The sequence below is a fragment of the Helianthus annuus genome, chromosome 17, assembly GCF_002127325.2.
Source record: "Helianthus annuus cultivar XRQ/B chromosome 17, HanXRQr2.0-SUNRISE, whole genome shotgun sequence".
NCBI classification, from domain to species: Eukaryota; Viridiplantae; Streptophyta; class Magnoliopsida; order Asterales; family Asteraceae; genus Helianthus; species Helianthus annuus.
Genome location: NC_035449.2, coordinates 3,936,107 through 3,961,928, shown reverse-complemented (window position 1 = coordinate 3,961,928; position 25,822 = coordinate 3,936,107). Strand labels below are relative to the sequence as shown.

Genomic DNA, 25,822 nt, shown 5'->3' with positions numbered 1-25,822 from the left:
AGATTTATTTACATTTTTAATTGGAAAAACATGATCTGAGTAGATTTTATTATCTCCAACCAAAGTGTACAACACATTACTGCTTTTAACAGTAGACACACCTGTCTTATCAACCTTGACAGGATCAATCACTTGCTTCTCAACAGATGGAACCTCAGGAGTATCAGGATCACAAAGGATGTGATTCTCTCGTGGAATATCTACTCCTTTCATCTTGCTAAGTGATTTATCCTGATCACTTACAGCCACATCTGATTCATCATCCGATGTTTCATAGTCCTCGATAATTGGAGGACTTTGCTTCATGGATGGTGAAGCTTCTTGTTCCTTAGGGGCTGTGTTTGAAGAATTGTCCGGTTTGAACCCAAGGCCAGTAGCAAACTCCTCAACATCAAGAGGCACACTGGGTTCATACCGAGGCATTTCTTCCTCATCAGGCATCTTGGTATAGTTGTTCATCAAAGGGGGCGGACATTTGTTATACCCTATGCCTTTCTGATTTCCCTTTAGTTGTTGAACATCGATGATGTGATCAAGCACAAATCGGGAGTTAGAATAGCTATCCAATTTCTGTTTGATCGCATCATGTTCGCATTGGGCAATGGCTAATTGCTTTTCAGTTTCTTCCACAGTGTTAATATATTCATTTATACTCACTTGCTTGTGGTAAACTACTTTGTTAACCTCGGACACATTTTTCTTTAAAGTTTCTATTACAGATTTAAATTCTTTTTCATTCCGGGTTAAAGCCATGTTTGCCTCTTTGCATTTCGACAGTTCAACAACCAAATTCTGGTTATGACTATGAAGCTTTTCTGATTCAAGCTTCATCTCTGCACATGATTTACAAATACTAGGAGCAGGTGGTTCAGAAATTACCTGACTAGTAGAGGCTGAGCCGTTTGCCATAAAGGCAGTTTGAAAAGAAAAAGCTCCATCTTCAGAGAATAGCTTTTCCATTTCCTTTGATGCAGTAGCAGCCTTCCTAATCAGAATTGATTTCTGACATTTAAGCTCATCAGCTTCATTTAGTAGCTCCTGAATATCATCAACTCCTTCTTCATTCACATCAGGCTCTGAGTGATTATCCCCAGAAACAGAGCCTTCTTCATCAGAACTTCCAGAATAACCAGAACTGTCATCACTTCCAGAAGATTCTTCTTTATGAACCTGCTCGATGACTTTAGCGTACAAAGCAGTTCCACTTCCCTGATCACCTTCACCAAACTGAACTGACCAGTCACATCCTTCATCAGCTTGAACAACCAAAGCCCGATTGTGATTGGTAGTTCCAGACTGTCCCTGATTGTTGTTCACTGCCACCATCCTCCTCTCACGGTTTTCTTGTTGGGCATTCACATTTGTCTGGTTTCTGAAAGGGTTGTGATTGCCGTGTTTTGTTGGTCGAGTGCACTCACGTTTAAAGTGCCCTTTCTCGCCACAATTAAAGCACGTGACGGCATTAATATCAAACCCATACTTCGTGTTTTTCTTTCCTTCCAACGAAGTTCTTCCAGTTCGTGCCATGAAATCTTTTGCCCTTCTAACCGCACTAGCAAAAGCCCATTTAATATCCATCAACTCCATTTCTTCCTTGTCGATCTGATCATAATCTTCATTGGTCATGTTGATGTTTCCAAGCTGACCTGCTACCAAACCACAGTATGCACTGACCATGGTGTTGATAATTTCCATATGTTCCTTAGCAACTTCAATGCTAAGGTGTGAAAGATTTGAGTTGTCGACTCGGATTGTGTGATGACTTTGGGGTTGAGGTTGAGGATTGCTTGTATAGTGAGCTTGCTGTTGTTGTTGCTGAGGTTGTGGTTGTTGCTGAGTTGGAACAGAAATGTAAGACCTCAGATCGAATTGAGGTTGTGGTGGAGCAGCTGTTGACTGAGGAAACGGAAAGGAACTTGAACTTGTATTGGACACAAATGCAGTCTGCAGCTTAGGTTGCTGTTGCTGAGCTGCAGCGGATCTTGCCAAAACATCGAATCCTGGAAGATACATTTCCGTATTCTGAGGAGCTGGAGCACGCCTTGCTTTCCTAATCTCTTCATCATTTTTATGTTCCAGCTTTTGAATGAACTCATAGATGTTGACTTGATCTAGAGTTCCAGTATGCTTCAACAGTTCAATGAAGGAACTCCACTTTGGAGGTAAGGCGTCAGCAAATCTACTCACCATTTCTTGTTGAGTAGCGACAACTCCATAAGCACACATCTCACTAATCAAATGATAGAAACGTGTGATCATATCGTTCAGAGTCTCGTTTTCCAAAAACTGAAAGGATTCAAACTCTTTCTTCAACAAATCATGCCGAGATTTTCGAGCAGCTGCATTGCCTTCTCCTCTAGCAACTAAGGCATCCCACAATGCTTTCGTGGTCTTGCAATAAGAGAACTGATGGTAGATGTCTTTGTTGAGTGCTTGAGTAAGTGTGGCAAAGGCCTTTTTCTCCAATTCATAAGCCTTCTTGTCATTTTCAAGCATATTTGCATAACCCTCTGAAGTTGACGCAGCAGTCTCAAGATTAGTATTGAATGCATTGATGAAACACGTCCAAAGATCAGTGCTTTGCCCTTGAACATATGTGTGAAAACGGTTTTTCCATGATGGAAAATCGTTCATATGGTTCAACTTAGGTGGACGATTGTTGCTGCCAGTTTCACTCTCACTAATCAGAAGGTTTTGAAGACTTTGACTTTGATTGGATACCAAAGCCCATTGACTTGGACTGATTGATGGCTGTGGAACCATGTTTTTTGCCCAATCTGCAGCAGTCACTAACTCTTGATTGTTTCGTGAGTCCAAACTCCAATCCCATGGACTTGTACAGCTCATTTTGATCAAATATAAGTATCAAACCTACACACCACAAACTGTTAAGTCCAAAAACAGATATGAATTGAAAGATGCAACCTGTTCGAAAGATCAATACTTGTTCGAATGATCAACAGGGTTCGAAAGATCCTTGTTGAGTTTCGAACAAAAACTTCGAAGGATGACTTCGAAAGATTGATTTATACGAAGGATCCTTATCTTTCGAAAGATAATTTCGAAAGATTCTCCTTATGTTTCGAACACAGGTCTCGAAAGATGACACTTGTTCGAAGAATCAACAGTGTTCGAAGGATCACTGTTGATGGCTCGAACAATAACCTCGAAAGATAACCTTGAAAGATTCACCCAACACGAAGGATCCTTATCTTTCGTAGTGAACAGTAACTCGAAGAATGTATCTATCGAAAAGATTCCTTGACTCGAAGGATAACACACGGACTTCGAAAGATGTTCGAATGATGGTTATCTTTCGAATCTCCTTGATCGAAGGATGATCCTTCGAGCTCGAAAGTTATCTTTCGACGATCTGACACACTGCCGAAAGTACTGATGGGTTGGTGAGAAACGTGACAGGTTGGTGTACCAACTTTCGGCAGAAAGGATGTTCTGCCACCAACTTTTCTACCAACTATTTGACTTTCAAAAAGTTTACCCAAAATGGCAAACACCTAATCCACAACAGACACCGGAGATACCACCGGAAAAATGGCCGGAAAATCAAAGTTTCACAAAAACGATTTTTATGTTACCCAAACCGACCCCGAACACTCCCGATAGGTTTAGTATCCGTTTTTCAGTTTCAAAATGCAAGGAAACTACCAAAAACGAGTGCTAAACCAAGTGTCCAAACACACCAAAGAACTCGAACAAACCGGTTTTAAACAAGGTAAAGAGCGAGGCTCTGATACCACTTGTAGGTCCCTTTTCGCGGAGGATAACGAACCTAAACCTTGTTATACTAACCTACTAGCAAGTGCGGAATCCAAGCTAGTAGGCAAACCGGGATGAAGCAAGTAGAGAAACAAGCACACAAGATTTCACCGATTAACACCACTGTATTAATACGTATGAAGGTTCCGGTTACAAGCACAATGTTTACAAAACCAAAGATGTAAACTCTCAAGTGTGTGTGTGTGTGTTTCCAGCAGAATGCTCTCAAGCTCTCTAACTCTTGTCTGTGTGCATCTGCCTTTCACACTACACTGCATGGGTATATATATACCCAGCTCATGATGCCTGGTCGAAGGATCCGATAGATGGTCCGAAGGATCATCTTTCGGATAGAAAGCTTTCGAAGGATTAGCAAGGACCTCGAAAGATCACCTTTCGAGGTCTATTGTTCGAAGCCTATCTTTCGATCACCTCGAAGGATCAACAGAATCCTTCGAGTCTATCCTTCGACATCGACACACATATCAAACATATGTTATCTGTTGGCCAAGTCAAACTAGGAGGATAGTTGACTTGGTCAACTTACAGACTAACTTTGGACATCGTTTACATACAGACCGAATACAGACAAAGTACAGACACAAGTGCACCAACAAGTACAATAGCATTAGGATTTTTTTGTAGATTTTTAAGAAGTACTTTTATCTAGAAGCTAGATTTGCAATTTTCAACAATACCATACAAATATTATAATCCCAAATCCTCTAGAAATTACAAAACATGTCAATGATCCAGTCATAATTAACCCCTTGTTACGATCATATAAAATCATCAATTTTCAATGAAAAACAATAATAAACTCCACAAAAAACCTAAACCCTAAATCTACCAGAAACATGATCTATTCAAACATTTATATAATTCATATAAGATAAAGAAACTCGAACTTACCACTATGATTTCTGCAGCTTGGAGGCTTTAACGAAGAAGGAAATCGCATGCATGTTGACTGAGCCATAGACAAATTCACAATCAGCGATTCAGCACCCATCAGCAATCCAATCCAGCATTACTTGGGCCCAAACTAACATATACCAGCATAATATTTTTATTTTATAGAATGGGCCCTTGAAAAGGTGGGGCCTAATGCTTGGACTTCTTACCCTTGGGCCGGCCCTAGCATCTACCATAGAGCTACATGGAAATTAGAATTATTTTGGTTACCAATTATGGATTTGAAAAGGTTGATGTTGGGTTGGGTTGCCATTTAAGGTAGGGTTTCATTGCTATATATACACTATAACTTACAGACTTGGCTGTCGCAAACGGGCCAAAAACGACGTAAAAGTCTAAAGTCTGGACAAAATGTTATCTTTAACTATCACTGATAGATTTGAGGGATAGTTCGTAGACGAATTACTTAGGGATGGTTCGTTGGAAATAAGTTCCCATCTCGACGACCAATGTTTGGGTTTACTAATGTCGTTAGTCTTTGGTAATTTGTCGGCGATAATATCAATTTTGCGGGTTATGGCGTCCTTTGGAGATCCATCGTGATTTCCGAGGGATTACATATGAAATCTTTAATTTTCTATTATTAGATATTTGGTTGGATCCGTCGTTGACCATCCATCGGTAATTACCAAGACGAATGCACTTCGTTAGTGATTGGTCATCAATGATACACATTATCTATTAGTGCTCTTCAATCGATTTGCCATATTTGAGAGAGGGTCTACGCATTGAATGTCACCCCTCGTTTTGCGAAGGTGTGATACAGAGGCTTATCGCTTGGCCAAGAGTTTGATCCGTTTGAATCTCTATAACTTAAAAATTCAGATAGCTTGGTTTCCATCTAAGTTTGAGATCAAATATATCAACTCCTAGTGAATTGCCGATGCAAGCCTTCCTACTAGAGTTAATCTTGACAAGCCAGGAAGTGACATTCACCCTCAACAATCTCCAAGAGAAATTATCACATACATGAAAACTCTAAATGTTGTTTTGAAATTATTAGGATGCTCTTTAGGGCTGTAAACGAACCGATTCAGCGAACAGTTCGTGAACCGTTCGGTGGGAAATTCGTTTATGTTCGTTCGATTAGCTTAACGAACGAACACGGACAAAAAATTTTGTTCGGTTAGCTTAGCGAACGAACACGAACACAGGTCTCGTTCGTTCGATTGCGTTCGTGAACGTTCGGTAATATGTTCGTTTGATTATATTAAAAAGTAATAAATAATAAACCTTTTATCTAAACATATTGAAAACTTGAAACCCTATTTTTTCTAAGTTAGCTAAAATTTGGACATTCTAAGACATTTTTTTGGGATAATTATGTCTAAGTTGGTTAAACTTTATTCATCGTTTGGTGGTGTGGTAGACTTCTTGTGTTTTGATTTATCATTTGATGGTTGTATTTAACTACTTATATCCAATGTTTAATGATAACAATATTTTCATTTTTTTATTTTCAAGTTAAATGTACGGTTGCGTTCATTTTTATTTTCATGCATTCGTTTGTGTTCGAGACCAGTGTTCACGAACTGTTCGTGAACAATTGAATTTACTTAACGAACGAACACGAACATAAACTTATGTTTGGTATGCGTTCGTGAACAGTTCGCGAACATGCTAGTTTCCTTAACGAACGAACACGAACATGACCTTGTTCGTGTTCGTTTGGTTCGTTTACAGCATTGCGTCTTTATCTTCATAAAATTTTTGGCATTCAACAAGAATAAAATTAAGCTGATTTTGTTCTCGTTAAGGCAAGTTGGTTACCAATTAATTTCAGTCCTTTTAATCTAACCAGGAGCTTAATCTTTAATTATTTTACTTGGTCTTAAAATTAAATACTTTTGTTTGACTAAACCAAAAATATATTGACTGTAAATTTGGGAGATCCATGAAGCTACAAAGAGGGAAGGGGCAACCCTCATCTCACTATGACATTAAAGTCATCAAGCTAACTCGAATCACAAAATCAACAACTTACCTCGACACTTGAACAAGATCACTGCTTGGAGCAAGACCTTGCAATATAAGCACTTGTGAATCTGGAACACTTTAAACTTTATTGTTAACTATGAGATTAGAAACTTATTCAACAACAATATTGCAAACTCTAATCTTTGTTAATTTAAACCCCTCGAAACTAGAACGTGATATTTGAGATGGAAAGGTGTCCCTCCCTTAAAAGTGAGGATTCGAGTTTTGTGGCGGACGAAAAAGTATAGATTTAAGAGTAAAATCAGTTGGTGTGTAAATTAAACGTTTGAAAGAAAAAAGAAGACATTGAATTGTACTATTATATTTATTTGACATCTTACTTGCATCAATGGAGACCCGACCCAGAATCCAATTCACATTTCAGAACCCAAAAATGACCATCAAGAATTCAAGATACCTGGAGGCTGGAGGAACTTGGTGAATCTTGCTTGATGACACGGGACAGAAGCGAATAAAAGTGTACTAGATACGTTCTAGCAAGCGTTTCTATAAAACCCATATAACCGAACTATTTAGTTCGTTAAAGTGACCTACATCTTAAGTAGAGACTTAAATGAGATAAAATGCCTGACCGATTAGGCAACGTAACCAGCATTCTAGGCTAAGTCAAGGTAAATAATAAAAACAACAATTTAAGAAAACCCAAAGTACTCAAAAGAGATTTTATGATGGTTATTTTTTTAGTTATTCCCCGCATCTTCACTCTTTTCCATATTCACACTGGTCTATATACGAGTCGACCATTTACGTAACTGGACTCTCATCACTTGAATCCTCCTTGAATGCCCAAGGATAACCTGAATCCAGTCTTTATAGTACCTACCTAGTTTTATTCTTGACTTGTATATCACTTCTTTGATGCGAGAAGTGTTAGTCAGTTCAATCGAACTTCTACGGCAAACTTCCAAGTTATCATTAAAAAATTTAACAAATTAGCATAAATAAAAAAACAAGGAACTTCAGATAAATAAGCAATCATCGAATACATAATAATTAAATTCTTGCGTAGTTCTTAACCAATCAAAAAAAATATGAAATCGCAACACCAATTTAACAAGACAACAACGGAAATTTAAAGCTTGAGATTCAAATCAAGACAGCTTGTGGATCCATCTTGATCATTCTCCGGACGAGCCGCATCTACTTGTGCGAAAAGATTATTCGCACTATTTTCTTGTTCAATCCCATGGTTGAGTGCAGCATTTGGGTTACCACTTCCAGAAGAACCTCCAAGAAAATCATGAGTAGCACTTGTGCCCCCTTCAAACTTGAAAGGAGAACCAAGAAAATCATGAGTAGCACTTGTGCCCCCTTCAAACTTGAAAGGAGAAGATGCTACTAAAGGAGAACTAAAACCACCACTGGTGTTTGTTATGTTTCCTTGAAAACCCTCCAACATCTTTTGTCTATTAAAATAGTTTAATCTACTGGGGAATTGGTCATGATGCCCGCTAGGGACAAACCGATAATTCATCGGTGAAGGTGACCACGAAGAGGGTCTATCGATATACGATTCACTTCTAATCCCAAGTGATGATCTATTGGTGCCAAGTGAGGTATTAGTGAAATTTGCAAAAGAAGGGTAATAAGCATAATTACCAAAACTAGGTGATGGGGGTGGCAGTAGATGGCCGTAAGGCGGAACCTCCATTTGGCGCCTTTTCGCGATTTGCCTCTCTTGTTTATGGGCATTCTGGTGACCACCAAGTGCTTGAGAAGTTGAGAACTCTCTCTTACAGTAGTTGCAAGAGAAAACCCTAGATTTTTCTCTAGTCACCTCCTTGGATGACTCACTTGCTTGAGATGAAGTTGCACCCTCCAGATCTGAGGGGTTAAAGAGATTGAGCTCAATTTTCTTATCTTCCATATTTGAAAGTTTGAGATCAATTAAAGCCCTAGAAGAAGATTGATCTTCTAAAGCCTTGCTATCCAGGGTTTTGTTCTTCAAGCTTTCACCTTCTGCGGATATGCTCGAAGCCTCAGACCGACATTGCTCTGATTTATGCTCTTCAGCCATTACTACAACAGATTGATCGAGAGACAAGATATATATAATGATAAAGATGAAATTGAAATCGTAGTTGTTTAAATAAAGATGGAGTTAAATGCATGATATCTGATATAAATGGTAACCTTGTGTGGTGTAATCATTGCATGGAGTAAAACTAGCACATAATTAAGCAAATATATTGTTGATGAATTGATTATATCTCTAGTTTTGAAGGCAACACATGAATGTCCATCTTATGATCCTAGCTAGTTATTTTTCAATGTAAAATATTTTAAGCCCCTTTGTTTTATTTCTTAAGATAGTTTCGTCTTCAATGTAAAATATTTAGAAAGTTAATGATTTATTATATATTAAGCAGAGATTTTCTCTATAACCTATATATATTGTTTAAGAAAATAACCATTTAATAAAAAAAAGTTCAGTTTTAACACGATAATTTAATCAACGCATGCTTTGTATCATGCAAAAAAATAAAAAATAAAAAATCATATATTTTGGCATAAATGAAGAAATATTATAACCAAAGATAATTCACACTTTTCTTTAGTTTTCATAGGTGTCAACAGAAGTTTTCTTTTTCTAAATATTAATATTAAGATTAAGATTAAATAACAAAGAGATGGTGTATTTATGTCACGATCATTTGTAAAAATATTTAGATTTTAATCTATCTTTGGTATGCAACAGCAATAAGTTAACTGTAACATGCTTCTAGTTTAGAAACATAAATCATAAACTATATGTAAATATGGTTTAACTTCGGACTGATTTCTTGATTCCCGAAGTTAACTGGACAATAGACATTAGATAATTAGAAAGAGAATTTTTTTAAGTCCAGCGGCCAAATGAATATTAATTTAATAAAAAAGGTAATATAGTTGTATCTGTACATATATACGTAAGCAATTAAAGTCATCTAAGCACAAAGGTAAGCTAAATATACATCAAATACATATATTTTTTACAAACTAGCATGAAATAATTCAATTATGGCATTTTTTTGTGATTATGATTTTAATATGTTTTATGAACATAAATAAAATCATAATATACCTGTCTTTATTGTGATTTTAGTCCAAATAAATTTTGGTACCGATAAGTTAAATATTTATTTATAATTTTTAGTCAAAAGAGGTGGTTTTTTTTTTTTTTATTAAAATAGTTCAGACATGAGTTATATGGTTCAAATTCTTTTATTTGTTTGTCAATATCTTTTGTTGAATAGAGAAATGTATTTAATAAAATTTATTAGCAATTATAGCATAAATTTAAATTTAATGCAATCTTAATCTTAACTTTTAATAGGAGTGCTCAATGGTGTGACACGACTGGAACAAAAATGGTTATCACTCGCTTAGCATTAATTAGAATATTTTGTTTGATTTTTATAAGCTGGCATGGATTTATTATAGAAAAAATGTACTTAATTAAGTTTATCTTAATTTTTTTGTAATTTTTATATTCATATTCATATTTTGCACATACACCAAATTAACCTTTTAGGGTACCCGGGGCTGAAATAGGCTTGTGAGTTCCATAGCAACACCGACGCAAGTCCCATTGATTGGATGACAAGATGGAAATCGCTATCACGAACTATGGTAGCAAAATATCAATCTATATACATCTTCAAACCATTTGATTCGGTAACGACTATATCAGACAACGATCATCGACAACTAGTCCTATGGGGATCATCGATGAATAAAATAAGACTAATAAAAAGAAAAAAAAAACCCAGCTATCTCGATAAACCATGTTAATTAAATTATAAATTTTATTAATATTATAAATGTTTAAAATTAGTTATATACAAATGATTAATTACAGTGTATATGTATAACAAAAATGGTTATGACTCGCTTAGCATTAATTAGAATATCTTGTTTGATTTTTATAAGCTGGCATGGATTTATTATAGAAAAAAATGTACTTAATTAAGTTTATTTTAATTTTTTGTAATTTTTATATTCATATTTTGCACATACACCAAATTAATCTTTTAGGGTGCCCGGGTCTGAAATAGGCTTGTGAGTTCCATAGCAACACAGACGCAAGTCCCATTGATTGGATGACAAGATGGCAATCGCTATCACGAACTATGGTAGCAAAATATCAATCTATATACATCTTCAAACCATTTGGTTCCATAACGACTATATCAGACAACGATCATCGACAACTAGTCTTATGGGGATCATCGATGAATAAAATGAAACTAAAGAAAAAGAAAAAAACCAGCTATCTGGATAAACAATGTTAATTAAATTATAAATTTTATTAATATTATAAATGTTTAAAATTAGTTATATACAAATGATTAATTACAATGTATATGTATAACAAAATAGGATAAACAATTATAATATTTGGAACATATATTACAGATATAAAATTACATCTTTTTCAGTGATGACTATCAGAAAATATAAGACTAAAATTGTTATTTTTAAAATTTAGATTGCAAATTTTGATTAAATAAAACTATTAAAGTAAATATAAAAAATAGTAAGCTTGACCAAAGAATAAATGATATAGCATGCACAAGAGAATTAAGCACAAGCTTAAGTATATAAGTGAATGGCATATAATGTAAAAGTAATATGATTAATCCAAATCACTCACATTTGTATGAAGAATTCCAAATAGACTTAAGTTATACACATATCACAAAATAATACAAGCAAAGACATATGACTTTTAATTAATGTAAGCATCAAAGTGCAGTGGCAAAATCAAAAACTTTTGATCGGGTCAGTATTGATCCAAACAAATAAATGTAAATAATAAATTATCTATATTTTTTTTTTGATGCTCTCTTGCCTAGTGACATCATGTGTTTATCACGAAGTTTAGAAGTAAATAATAAAGGGGTATTCACCTATTTAAAAAATTAACTAAACGCAAAAAAAAAAAAACCTTGAAAATTTAAAGCTGAAAGTGAACAAGTAAAAAAAATAAATTAACTAAATGAAAAAAAAACTTAGAAAATTTAAAGCTAAATTAAATAGGCGTATATAAAAATAAATTAAGTGTTTCGATGGAAAAAGGATTAATTATAAATAGTAAATAACATTTTACAAAATAAAGTAGAAAATGTTAATGTGAACCGTGGTAATTAATACGGGTTGTGGATCTTCTTTTATTGCCTTAATTCCTAAGGTAATTGACCCGATCGGGCTGAAGGATTATCGTCCAATTAGCTTGGTGGGAATTATTAACAAGGTGATTTCTAAGATTCTGGCCAATAGACTCAAAAGGGTGCTGAATAGTTTAATTTCTCCAAGTCAATATGCTTTTATTAGTGGAAGATACATTCTGGATGGCCCGCTCATCGTTAATGAAATACAGAATTGGGTCAAAAAACAAAGAAAAAGATTTTTATGCTGAAAATTGATTTCGAGAAGGCCTATGACAACATAAATTGGAACTTTCTGTTAGATATCCTTAGTCAGATGGGTTTTTCGGGGAAGTGGTGTTCTTGGATTAAGGGTGTTATCTCCTCGGCTAGACCTTCGGTTCTGGTTAATGGTTCTCCGACTTTCGAATTCAAGTGTCATAAGGGTATGCGCCAGGGGGACCCTATTTCCCCTTTTTATTTGTCATGGTGATGGAAGCTCTTTCTTGCATGATAAATAAGGCTTGTGATTTGAGGATTCTTAAAGGGGTTTCACTTCCTAATGGAGGCCCGACTGTTTCTCATTTATTTTATGCGGACGATGCGATAATTATGGGGGAATGGAGCAGGGGGAACTTATTAAATGTGGTGAGAATTTTGAGATGCTTTCATGTTTGTTCAGGGCTCAAAATCAATTTGAGCAAGTCATATTTATTTGGGGTGGGTTTGCAGCCGGTTGAGGTGGAAGAGATGGCCGAGTTGGTTGGTTGCAAAGCGGATGCTTTTCCATTCAAGTTTTTGGGTCTCTCGGTTGGGGCCAACATGAACCGGATTTCAAACTGGAGGCCTGTGTTCGATGTCTTTGAGAAACGTTTATCGCTTTGGAGAGCTTCTACTCTCTTTTGGCGGCAGAGTCACCTTGATTCGTTCAGTTCTGGAAAGCCTTCCTACTTACTTTTTTTCTCTTTATCGTGCCCCGATCAATATAATGCAGGACTTGGAAACTCTCATTAGGAAATTCCTCTAGGGGGGTTCCTCGGAGGTTAACAAAGTGAATTTGGTTGCTTGGGATAGGGTTGCGTCTCCAGTTAAGTCGGGTGGTTTAGGTTTGCAAAAGCTAAAAGATGTGAACATAGCTTTGTTATTGATGAAACAATGGTTGACCGGGCAGGGTTAACACACTGGTCTCGTCAAGAAGGGTTAATCCCTTCCTCTCGAGGATCGCTGGCTGGATCACCGGTGATTGATCTCCTGCACAAGGAAACAAGCCGTGACTCGTAACAAGGAGGATGGGGTGGGGGGTGCTCCTTGTTACCACTCTCCGGCGTGAGAATCAGTAGTTTGCTTGGGAAGCAAAGTAAGATAGTAGTAGTAGTGAGAGAGTTGTGAAGAGATACCTCAAACCTGGTTTGGGGTTGGTATTTATAGCCGAGGAGTGAAGGAGGATGATGATGGATGGACTGACGACGTGCTGCACCTTTGCAGGTGTGTCAGGCTTGTCGGTTGTGGAGGTTACGCCACGTCAGTCCATTGCTTACGTAGCTCTGACAGGTAACTGCCATTGGTGCCACTTGCACTGTGGTGTCAGTCCCACTTGTTGAGTGCATAGGATGCGGTGCAAGCCGCATCGCTACGTGCGGTAACATCTGAAGTTACCGCGTCTCCTACTTGTGATCAAGGAATACGCGAGATGCGGTGCTAGCCGCATCGTCGTCCGCGGAGACTATTTGCCTGCATCCCTTGTCGTGACGAAAATGCCCATATGGTGCGGTGTCAGCCGCACCGTTACGTTCATCTTCTTCTATGCCTAAGGTAAGGCTTTCTTGTATTGATAGAAGTGTTCACTGGATGCGGTGCGATGCCGCATCGCTGTGAATACTTCCGTTTTCGACACCAGATGTGATGCTATGTCGCATCACTATATCGTTCTCATGTTCCATGCAAGTCCTCCTTCGTTACTAGATAGATTGGATTCAACCCTTGTGCCGACGCGTTCTCGCATGGGCACAAGTAGGTTGTTAGCTAGTGGGGGTTTTGATAAGGGTAATGGTCACTCGCGGTCGATGCTGACGCGAGATCTGGGACCATACCCCTTCAAGTCCCCCCAGTCTAGTGTTGCTGCCACATACAAGTTGTATGTGGGAGGAGTACTGGACTATGGTGTTTGGAAGGTAGTTTGCAGTCTGGAGAAGATCCTAGACCATGTGTGGTCTTTTCTGTATGTAAATCAAGCTGGAGGTCTGGAAGGGTCATCTGACGCCTCTTCCGTATCGGTGAAGGAATCTCGTCTGATGCGAAATTCTCAGCCGATTTATGTCACCAGGTGGATTGCCACCTGTTGTTGTGCCGAAGGTCTCTTGGAGACTTTGTTAGTAATGCTGCACAAACTTCGAACCAACCTCTGAGATGGTGGTTTGAAGGTATGCAGAGGTTTCCCACCTCTGAAAGGTGGTCTTTTCTTCAAACCAATTGTTGAATTGGTGCATGAAAAAGAAAAGAAATTTTTTGATCAATCTCTGAGATCTGGATCAAAAGTAGTTGATGCTTGTAAGTGCTTTGCTCGAGCTCTATGTTCAGCATCTAGTCGTGAGATGACGATCCCTTTTTTGTTGGGTTTTCGTGTTTGTCGTCATAGCTCTCTAGTAACCGCACGTCCTTTGCGGTTACCTCGTTGCGTCATTGTTGGCCATGTTTGGTCGAACAATGTAGATTTGTACTATGGGTAAATAAACATGGTCATAGGCAAGGGTATGCCCACCATTGTTTATTCTATGCGGCCCATAGGCGGGCAAACAAAGTCATAAGCAGACTTGTTACCGCTGTTCGGACGCTTGCTGTTCAACAAGGGCACGTTTAGATCGCTTATCTGCGTTCGTTTTGGAGCCACTTACCTTCCCGCTCCAATACCGAGTTTGCCTTGAAGTAGCTTCGCTCGGTGATGTGGAGTTACGTTGGCTCTTCCGTAGCAACCAGTCTGCGGAAGCTATGGTTATGTCCGCAGCTACTCATGAGTGTCTGCGGTGTTGCATTCCCATATTTGCTCGAAGCGGGTGTGTTGCTTGGATGTAGCTCTTGAAGGTTCAGGAGACAGGGTTGCTGATGCGCGTTCGCGTACATTCCCTTCCTTCCTTTTGTTAAAGAAGGTGTTCGTGTACCCTCTGCGGTTGTGAACCGGACAGGAGTGTAACACCTCGAATTTTTGTGTCCAATGATGTGTTAACACGTGTCATTTGTTTACACGTGGCATCTATAATAAATAAAGGACTAATTTTGACAAACCTTGAAAGTATATAAATTCGAGGGTTATAAATGTCAACAAGGGTAAATATACTGTATAGTAACCCTAAATAATGCTTGAACCTTCAAACGAATAAATCATAGATCGTGCGGAAGCGAAACGCGGAGGAAAGTGAGAGATTACGAGCTACAGGGGTTAACTGTGTCAACATGTTTAATATTACCTCTGAGTGACCCTTTAACGTTCCCAAGGCTTCGTAACAGTATTATACGCTCACTAGAATATACTGTATAAATTCCGCGAAGTTCCGTCTTAAAACGAAAGAGTTATACTCAAATTCGTATGAGAAGGGTTAAAAGCGTCAATAATGAAAGTTAAGGCTTTCTGTACAATTAATAAATAAACCGGGGACTTAATAATGCGGGTAAATAACACGAAGCCCCTATCGGTAAATAGCCGAGGGCCAAACCGCAAAGTTACCCCTTCAAACCCGAAAGGTCAGGTAAATCATTACGAAAGATTTCGTTATTAATTACCAGGATTTCGTAATCATTTCAAAAGATTTTAAAAATCTGAAAAACAGGCCCTACGCGACCCGCATTGCATGTTTGGTTAAGTTGAGGCGGGCCGCGAGCCTCCTCTTTTACTCGTCTGGTATTTAAATCCCAGGCGGCCCGCATTATAAACGCATGGAACTCCCATGCGGGCCGCATTAGACGCCCAGATGCAGAATGTTTGTAACTACTTGCCTTTTGGAGCATTTGAACGACCAAACACCAATCAATGAGGCATGGGTGCCCCATACTCGACCCATAACACTCTAGGCCACCTGCCCATCATCCATGGTCACTTGTAGACCAATGTGTGATGATCTTGGAGCTTGGTTTGCACTATAAATAGGCATACTTGTTCACAACTTAGAACACACCTCAAAACTCATTCATCTGATCATTCCAAGAGCTCTAAAGTGTTCCTCTGTGTTCTTAAGTCTTGCCTTAAACTTCTGTAAGTGATCTAACCCTTTGTGGTTTCACATTTCCATAGTTATAGCCTAAAAACACAACCGTCGTAACTAATGGTTGTCATTACAATAACTTGCAAATGGTTCAGTCTTATGACGAATCAAAAGTGGTTATGAGTTGGTATTTACGTGGGTAATAAACCTCTAAAAGGGTTCCCCCTGATCACCACTCTAACTATGTCAAATATCGAGTCAAACGTGCAGTTAAAAAGTCAACAGGAAGCTATTTTAGCGATTTATGCATAATCTGTAATGTATATGTTATGAAACCTGTTTTGACACTTATAAAACATGATAATAAGTATATAAACGTGTTTGCGCTCGTTTGAATCGATCATTTGCTATATTGACCCGGTTCGGAGCCGAATGTCGCAAAAGTTTGACTTTTGTTTTGACTTCAGTTCTGACCCGTTTTAGTGAGGTATAAATATACCTTAGGACTCTCTTAGGACCAGGTCACATGTCGGTATAAACCTCTGTGATCGGTTCATGAGTTATCCGAGTCTTTTGCGCATTTCCGTCATTCGCCTAAAAGTTGACCGTAACGGCCTTTATAAAATAAAACGAGTATTTCGGACACGTGAACGGACCATAACCTTGCTTACTAAATTATAAGCATGTCCTTAAAGTTTCACGTCAATCCGAGGTCTAGAATGAGAGTTATGCTAATTAGCGCAAATTAAGTAAACTTTAGTAATTAACGGCGCAATTAGCATAACACCTATCTAAACCAAGATTTCGTCACCAAATCTTTTACCCACTGTATTAAAATAATATTTTGGGGATTTTAAAGATTTTTAATAATTTTTACCTCGCTCATAACCTGCGGTTATGGCTACGGTTCGGTAAATACCGAATATGCCCTTTTCGGCCAAAACATGAGTTCTACAAGGTCTTTTGACCCGATTCCAATTGCTACTGATTTTAAATAATAAATAAAGTATTTTAAGCTTTATAAGCTGTTCGGGAAACTCAGATTTCCTGTATAACTCGAAAAGCTCTTTAAAAGCCTTTAAAATGACCGGAAAGCCCCTACAAGGCATAAAATTAACTTAAACTCGTTACGGGCGTCACGGAAGGTATCCTACTGATACCACAACCCATTTAAGGCATATTGACTTAGGAAATAAGCGTACGACTCTCATGGTTAACCGTTTCGCCTATTGCGCGCACGGTTCGGCTTATGAAACTAGTTTTCATAAATTAGCCGATACGGGTCAAATTATATTATTTGAACCCCAAAATCCAGAGTGTGAACCATTAACCCATATAAAACAAGTCTCTGAACTTGTTGGGTCAGAATCACACTCCATTCTCGGTTTTCGCCTTTTCGCGCGATTAAACCATATCTATATATATCGGAACCAACCGGTCTAGGCTACGGCCATTATAACGACCCGTTAGGATTCTAAGAGGTTAATTAAAACCTTCGTTCCAGATTAGGAGCCCCAGTAAAAGCTATCGGTGATTTAATCCAATTAAGGAAATATACTTGCAAAGGTAAATACTTTAACTTATTTCCCCTATATGGGCTTGGGTTACGGTATATTAATACCGCTTGATTGAGCATTATATTCTTCCATCGCTTAGGTGGTTAATTAAATAATATGATCGGCTCATTTAAACAGTTTTGTTGCTTATAAGCCTTTGGGGGGTTTAATGACCGTTGTCCCGGATATCCTTGGCATCATTTTACGAAATGGCCACGACCATCGACATCCCGGTGTAGGCGTACACCCGGTATAAAGTGTCGACATTAAATTAAAAGACGTAGCCGTTGGTTTTTATACTACGGTTTTACGCAAATGTGGTGTGTCTATAAATCTTTAACCCGGCACGACCCGGGCTACTGAACGCATAAAAGAACATGTAAAACGTTCACAAGATTTTATTATAATTTTCCCAAGTTATAAAAGAGTTTGTGCCTTGTGCATTCAAATCAATTTTAATAAACATTTTCAAATGTGTCAGTTGAATGTATTTACCAGTGTAAACTGACGTATTTTCCCCAAAAAGATTAAGTGCAGGTACCTAAACGTAAATTGGCTGGTATTAGCTCCCTAGCGTCGTGATAAGTCTCGCAAGCTTGATTGCAGTATCTGATGGAACAATACTTTATGTTTATTTACGATCCACTGTGGATATATTCAACTTCTGTAATACATTTGATATTACAACCAGAGGTTGAGTTTATATATTTATCTTATGCTTCCGCTGTGCATTATATAATTGTGTGGTTTGACTATATTGTTGCCAACATCGTCACGGTAATCCCCCACCGGGCCCACCGGTGAGACACGTGGAAATCGGGGTGTGACAGGTTGGTATCAGAGCCAACAGTGAGTGAATTAAACACTATCCTATTGTGTTTAATCTCAATGACACAATTGCACATACTTGAGTCTAGACAAGAACTTAGGACAAATTCGGATTGATACTCCTTTTTGTCTTTATTTCCAATTCGATTTTTAATAAGTTTTGGAGCAGGAAAATGCCACCTGTTATATTCCGAGGAAGAGGAAGGGGAAGAAGAGGCCGAGGAGAAATCGTGACACATCACGATAACGAGGCTGGGCCATCTGGTACAAGGCATCCTTCGATGACACGGAGCGAAGAGCCACAACGACGGAGAGATCTTTACGAACCCGCGAGGCATTCCACTTTGCACAGCTCGACGCCATCCTACCGGCACTCCTTTGGGCCAAACTCAGAAAATGATCCCAACAACCCACAACCTTCCTTCATACCTCTACAACGTTCAGTATCGACCCGGAATTATGACGACCCTACTCCATACTACATAGGTCAGTTTAATCCGGCTGATTACATACAGGAACCATCGGGTTTTGTCCCACTAGGGCCACAAGACCATTTTTCTGAAGATCCCATGGAGGAAGAAGAGGATCCTACTGAACCAGCTCGTGGTACGCCCACGCATCCGATAGAAGTCTCTGATGGGTCATCCTTCCATGGTACACCCTATCTGGGACCAGACAGTTTCCAAGCGTTGTTTGACCGACATGAGTGGTACTACACGCCACCTCAACAGACATCTCAACAACCGCGACATCCACAGGATCCCTCTGAGGATTCACGCTTTGTGGCAGTTACGCCACCACCTCCGCCACCGGCGCAACCAGTAATACCTGATCCGCCAAGGCGTAGGAGGACGAATGCTCGTATGTCTACACGAGGAGGAGGGGGTATCCACTTCAGCACTCCTCGACACTCTAGTAGTAGCCACTATCCGCCACTACGAGAAGAAGGACCTTCAAGTCCTATACAGGAGGCGAACTCCGCACCAGCTGCACAAAATTCGCCACCATTTGGGTATGACCAACCCATACCTGCTTATACGGGTCCAACGGCTTACAACCCGTTCGAACCGTCACAAGCACAATACAACTACGGCTATGAGCGCGACCCATATGTGGTGTCGGCAAGATATAATGCGCGCTACCCTGACGGAGCACATGGAAACATGGGACCACCGGACTACTCAGCTCATGGGTATCCAATACCTCCCAGACCTCCCGTTCCGCATCAAGCGCCACAACCACGTTTCTCTCCTCCTGAACAGGAAGAAATACTCCATCGACTAGATCGTGTGGAGAGAGAGTTCGAAGAAGAGAAAAAGAGCCACCGAGGATTTCTCAAAGGCTTGGCGAACCTACTAAAGGGCAAAAAGAAGAAACGTGACCATTAGCCCTTGATAATTGTACTAATGTAATTTCTACTTTGAAATAAGTCCCTGTGTGGACAACTTATCGTATTTCAGTCCCTACGTGGACTTATCTTTAGTCCTTGCATGGACATCTATCTCGTATTAGTCCCTGCGTGGACTTGTCACTTATTTTAAACCTCTAGGGAGGTATGTACTATTTGAAGACCCGTTTAGGGCAATATGTAATTGTACTTGAGATTTTGGGAATGTATGTTATGAGTTTTGTTTTAATAAATATAAAATAAATCAAAACCATTCCTTTTATATTGATCTGTCTAAATAAAGAATCGTAAAAGGTGAAACCTAGCTTGGTGTCTTTTAAGATCCAGTCAAGATGGTACGACCTAATTGAAAAGATTCTGATTCCCTGTTAACCTCTGTACGCATGTTAACAATCATGGCAGATGTGATTCGTTAAAATCACGCACGTCATTCTTATACAATAATCCTTTAAGGATTTCAAACCCCACTAAATGATTTATAAATCGTGGGTTAAATCACCAATAAAGGTGATTAATACTATTAAAACATCCATTAGTGATGTAGTGCCTACGGGCCAATATTATTAAAACATCCATTAGTGATGTAGTGCCTACGGGCCAACCATATTAAAACATCCATTAGTGATGTAGTGCCTACGGGCCAATATTATTGAAACATCCATTAGTGATGTAGTGCCTACGGGCCAGTATTATAAAAACATCCATTAGCGATGTAGTGCCTACGGGCCAGTATTATTAAAACATCCATTAGTGATGTAGTGCCTACGGGCCAGTATTATAAAAACATCCATTGGTGATGTAGTGCCTACGGGCCAACCATATTAAAACATCCATTTAGTGATGTAGTGCCTACGGGCCACTATATTAAAACATCCACTAGAGATGTAGTGCCTACGGGCCAACCATACTAAAACATCCATTAGAGGTGTAGTGCCTATGGGCCGTAATAATTGTCTTATAAAGACAAAAGGCAGTGGTGGTCTATGACTCCCTGTCAGAAAGAGATAAAGAACTTCGGTTCAAATCTCTATGCCTTTGATTCTCTGAAATCTCGGCTAATATTATAAAAACATCATCATGATTAGGCTTTATGCCGCCAATACTATTTATGTAGCTGAAATAGGATATATTCAAATCCTAATATTTAATGAAATAATAAGTTAACCAAATATGGTCTCTGTACCATGGTTGACAAATTGTCATAAAAGACAATTATATAATAATCGCCTAAATAAAATTTTGTTATCTTCTGTAACAGATTTAAGTTACAATGGCGGATCCCAATGGAGAGAACAGCCACACAAATGAAGATGACTATGACAATACGCCAGTGCATCTGACAGGCGCACAACTGAAGGCTCTGATTGACAATGCTGTTCAGGCAGCTATTGATCGTCAATATACTGAGTCCCAAGGCAGAACCGTGTCAAAACCACCCTCTAAACCAAAGACACACTCCAAACCACCCTCTGAACCCAAGAAAGATGACGACAAACACTCGTCCACTGAGCACAGCGTTCATCGCGATAGAGAATATACTGATGCATCAAATGCTAAGGGTTGCACCTACAAATACTTTGTATCATGTAAGCCCCGGGAATTTACAGGGGAGAAAGGTGCTGTTGATTGTATCACCTGGCTAGATGAGATGGACACTATTGTGGACATCAGCGGGTGTGCAGCGAGGGATGTGGTGAAGTATGTGTCCCAGTCATTCAAGGGCGAGGCCCTGGCATGGTGGAGGGCGTTGGTGCAGGCATCTGGTAAGTCTGCTTTGTACAAGATGACATGGGAGGAATTTATTGCTCTCATTAAAGAAAACTACTGCCCTCAGCATGAGGTTGAGAAGATTGAGGCTGACTTTGTGTCACTGGTGATGACGAACCTGGACTGCCAGGCATATTTGACGAGTTTCAATACCATGTCTCGTCTGGTCCCGTACCTTGTAACACCAGAACCTCGAAGAATCGCCCGTTTCATTGGGGGATTAGAGCCTGCAATAAAGGCTAGCGTAAAGGCTTCTCGGCCGACGACCTTCAGGTCAGTTACTGACCTCTCCTTGTCTCTAACTTTAGACGCTGTCCGTCTGAGGACACTAAGGAACAAGGAGGCTGAGAAGAGAAAACGTGAGGATGATACCTCACGAAGATCAGGGAAGAAGCACCGTGGAAGCGGTGAAGGCAAAAGAGGGTCGGAGGCAAAGAAGGATGGGCAAGCTGGTGAAAGGCCCAACTGCAAGATATGCAAGAAACCCCACTCTGGGAAATGCAGATTTGCATCGAACTCACAGTCGCAATCAAAGACTCCTTCCTGTGGACTATGCAAGTCCAAGGATCATAAGACTGTGGAGTGCAAGAAAATCAAGGATGCAACCTGCTATGGTTGTAATGAAAAAGGGCACATCAAGAGTAACTGCCCAAAGTATGCCAAGAAGGCGGAAGAGACAAAGAAGTCAAATGCGAGAGTTTTTCGCATGGATGCAAAGGAAGCGGTTAAGGACGACAATGTGCTTACAGGTACTTTTCTCGTAAATAATATATTTGCAAGAGTACTATTCGATTCTGGCGCTGATAAATCCTTTGTAGACCAGAAATTTTGCCAACTACTAAATATGCCTATCAAAACCCTTGATATGAAATACGAAGTAGAGTTAGCAGACGGCACGATAGAAACCGTCTCTACTGTTCTAGAAGGATGTGAAATGTCCATTAAGAACCATTCTTTTCCTTTATCTCTACTTCCCTTCAAATTAGCGGGTTTTGACATTGTGTTAGGCATGGACTGGTTATCCCGTAATCAGGCCCAAATCATTTGCGGCAAAAGGCAGATAGTTTTAAAGACTCCGAGTGGTGAATCGCTTACCATTCGAGGAGATACGCAGTACGGGTTGCCCGAAGACGTATCTATGCTGAAAGCTTCAAGGTGTTTGAACAGAGGCTGTGTAATTTACATGGCTCAGGTGATCATTGAAGAACCTAAGCCAAAGATAGAGGATCTTCCTGTCATTTCTGAATACCCCGAGGTTTTTCCCGAAGAACTACCTGGGTTGCCACCAGATAGACAAGTGGAGTTCAGAATTGATATCATTCCTGGAGCAGCTCCGATAGCAAGAGCACCTTACAGATTAGCTCCGACGGAAATGAAAGAACTGAGGACCCAGTTGGATGAACTGCTGGCGAAAGGTTTTATCAGACCTAGTTCATCTCCCTGGGGAGCTCCTGTCCTATTTGTAAAGAAGAAGGACGGATCGATGCGGTTGTGCATCGACTACCGAGAGCTAAATAAAGTTACCATAAAGAATAGATATCCTTTACCAAGGATCGATGATCTATTCGATCAGCTACAAGGAGCGAGCTACTTCTCAAAGATCGACTTAAGGTCGGGCTATCATCAACTAAGGGTCAGAGATGAGGATGTACACAAGACTGCATTTAGAACTCGCTATGGTCACTACGAGTTCCTTGTGATGCCTTTTGGGCTCACAAATGCACCGGCTGCGTTCATGGATCTCATGAATCGCGTTTGCAAGCCGTATTTAGATAAATTCGTCATAGTCTTCATCGACGATATCCTGATATATTCTAAAAACCAAGCTGACCACGAGAAGCATCTTCGTTGCATTCTTGAATTATTACAACGTGAGAAACTTTACGCCAAGTTCTCGAAGTGTGAGTTTTGGCTACGAGAAGTTCAGTTTTTGGGTCACGTTGTGAGTGAGCGTGGTATCCAAGTGGATCCCGCTAAGGTAGAGGCGGTCATGAACTGGCAAGAGCCAAAGACGCCTACCGAAATCCGTAGTTTCCTGGGGTTAGCAGGATACTACCGGAGGTTTATTGAGAATTTTTCGAGGATTGCTGCGCCCTTGACTTCCTTGACCAAGAAGAAAGAAAAGTTCATTTGGGGCCCAAAGCAGCAAGAGTCCTTCGAAATACTGAAGCAAAAGCTAAGCAACGCACCTGTGTTGACATTACCGGAAGGTACAGATGAATTCGTAGTTTACTGCGATGCATCACACACAGGCATGGGGTGTGTGCTTATGCAGAAGGGCAAGGTGATTGCCTATGCTTCAAGGCAATTAAAAGTGCACGAAAAGAATTACACCACCCATGATTTGGAGTTGGGTGCCGTTGTATTTGCACTGAAGTTGTGGAGGCACTACCTTTATGGTATAAAGTTTGTGATTTATTCTGATCACAAAAGCCTCCAGCACCTGTTCAACCAGAAGGAGTTGAACATGAGGCAGCGCCGCTGGATGGAAACCCTGAATGATTATGACTGCGAGATCAGGTACCATCCCGGCAAGGCGAATGTAGTCGCCGATGCCTTGAGCAGAAAAGAAAGGGTAAAACCTATTCGAATCAATGCCAAGAGCATTGAGGTCAAGAACAATTTAATTGAAAGGATTTTAGCTGCACAGCGAGAGGCTGTGTTGGAAGCTAATTACCCTAATGAAAAGCTGGGAGTAACTGAGGAGCAGTTGACTCTTAGCAAGGATGGAATCCTTAGATTGAACGGACGTATATGGGTTCCGATTTATGGAGGACTACGTGATGTTGTTCTCCAGGAAGCCCATAGTTCCAAATACTCGGTCCATCCTGGTGCTGACAAGATGTATCAAGACTTGAAGGCAAATTATTGGTGGATAGGCTTGAAAAAGTCTGTAGCCACCCACGTAGCAAAGTGCTTGACTTGTGCTCAAGTCAAAGCCGAGCACCAAAAGCCATCTGGCTTGCTACAACAGCTTGAACTTCCCGAGTGGAAGTGTGAATGTGTAACTATGGATTTTATAACCAAGTTACCAAAAACCAGGAAAGGGAATGATACGATATGGGTCATAGTTGATAGGCTGACTAAATCAGCTCATTTCTTACCCATCAAGGAGACCTATAGCTCCGATATGTTAGCCCAACTTTATGTTGATAAGATTGTAGCCTTACACGGCATACCTGTGACTATTATCTCGGATAGGGATACCAGGTACACGTCTCACTTCTGGAAGAGTTTCCAGCAATCTTTGGGCACGCGCTTAAACTTCAGTACGGCTTACCATCCACAGACGGACGGTCAAAGTGAGCGTACTATCCAAACATTAGAAGACATGCTTCGTGCATGTGCAATCGATTTAGGTGGTAACTGGGATAAAAATCTACCCCTAATCGAATTCTCCTACAATAATAGCTACCACACCAGCATAAAGGATGCGCCTTTCGAGGCATTATATGGTAGGAAATGCAGATCGCCTGTTTGTTGGGCGGAAGTAGGAGAGGTCCAATTATCAGGACCAGAGATAGTGTTCCAAACAACGGACAAGATTGTCCAAATTCGGGAACGTCTCAAGGCTGCCCGTGATAGGCAGAAAAGCTACGCCGATCCAAAACGAAAGGATCTTCACTTTGAAGTAGGTGAAAAGGTGTTGCTTAAGGTGTCACCCTGGAAGGGAGTGATGCGTTTCGGCAAGAAAGGTAAGCTGAGTCCGAGATACATAGGACCTTTTGAGGTCATTGAACGAGTCAGATCAGTTGCCTATAAGTTAAACTTGCCTGAAGAGCTCAATGGAATTCACAATGTGTTCCACATCTGCAATCTCAAAAAGTGCTTCGCCGATGAATCATTGGTGATTCCACACACAGATGTGCATATAGATGAGAGCTTAAAATTTATAGAAAAACCTTTGTCGATTGAAGATTGACAGGTGAAGAAGCTTCGCAGAAAGCACGTACCGATTGTAAAGGTCAAATGGGATGCTCGTAGAGGTCCTGAATATACGTGGGAAGTCGAAGCTACAATGAAAGAAAAGTACCCCTATTTATTTGAGTAAATCTCGGGTCGAGATTTATTTTAAGGGGGTGAGGATGTAACACCTCGAATTTTTGTGTCCAATGATGTGTTAACACGTGTCATTTGTTTACACGTGGCATCTATAATAAATAAAGGACTAATTTTGACAAACCTTGAAAG

The 25,822-nt window shown here is 39.7% G+C and overlaps 2 protein-coding genes across 2 annotated transcripts; one reads left to right on the top strand and one right to left on the bottom strand.

Annotated features, from left to right (window-relative positions):
* Window positions 1-7,822: 7,822 nt before the first annotated feature.
* Window positions 7,823-8,767, bottom strand: LOC110914169 (zinc finger protein 3). The gene has a single exon (XM_022158981.1). The coding sequence runs from the start codon at window positions 8,765-8,767 to the stop codon at window positions 7,823-7,825; it is 945 nt and encodes a 314-aa protein (XP_022014673.1).
* Window positions 8,768-12,365: 3,598 nt separating this feature from the next.
* LOC110914170 lies at window positions 12,366-12,893 on the top strand. The gene has a single exon (XM_022158982.1). The coding sequence runs from the start codon at window positions 12,366-12,368 to the stop codon at window positions 12,891-12,893; it is 528 nt and encodes a 175-aa protein (XP_022014674.1).
* The last annotated feature ends 12,929 nt before the right edge of the window (window positions 12,894-25,822 follow it).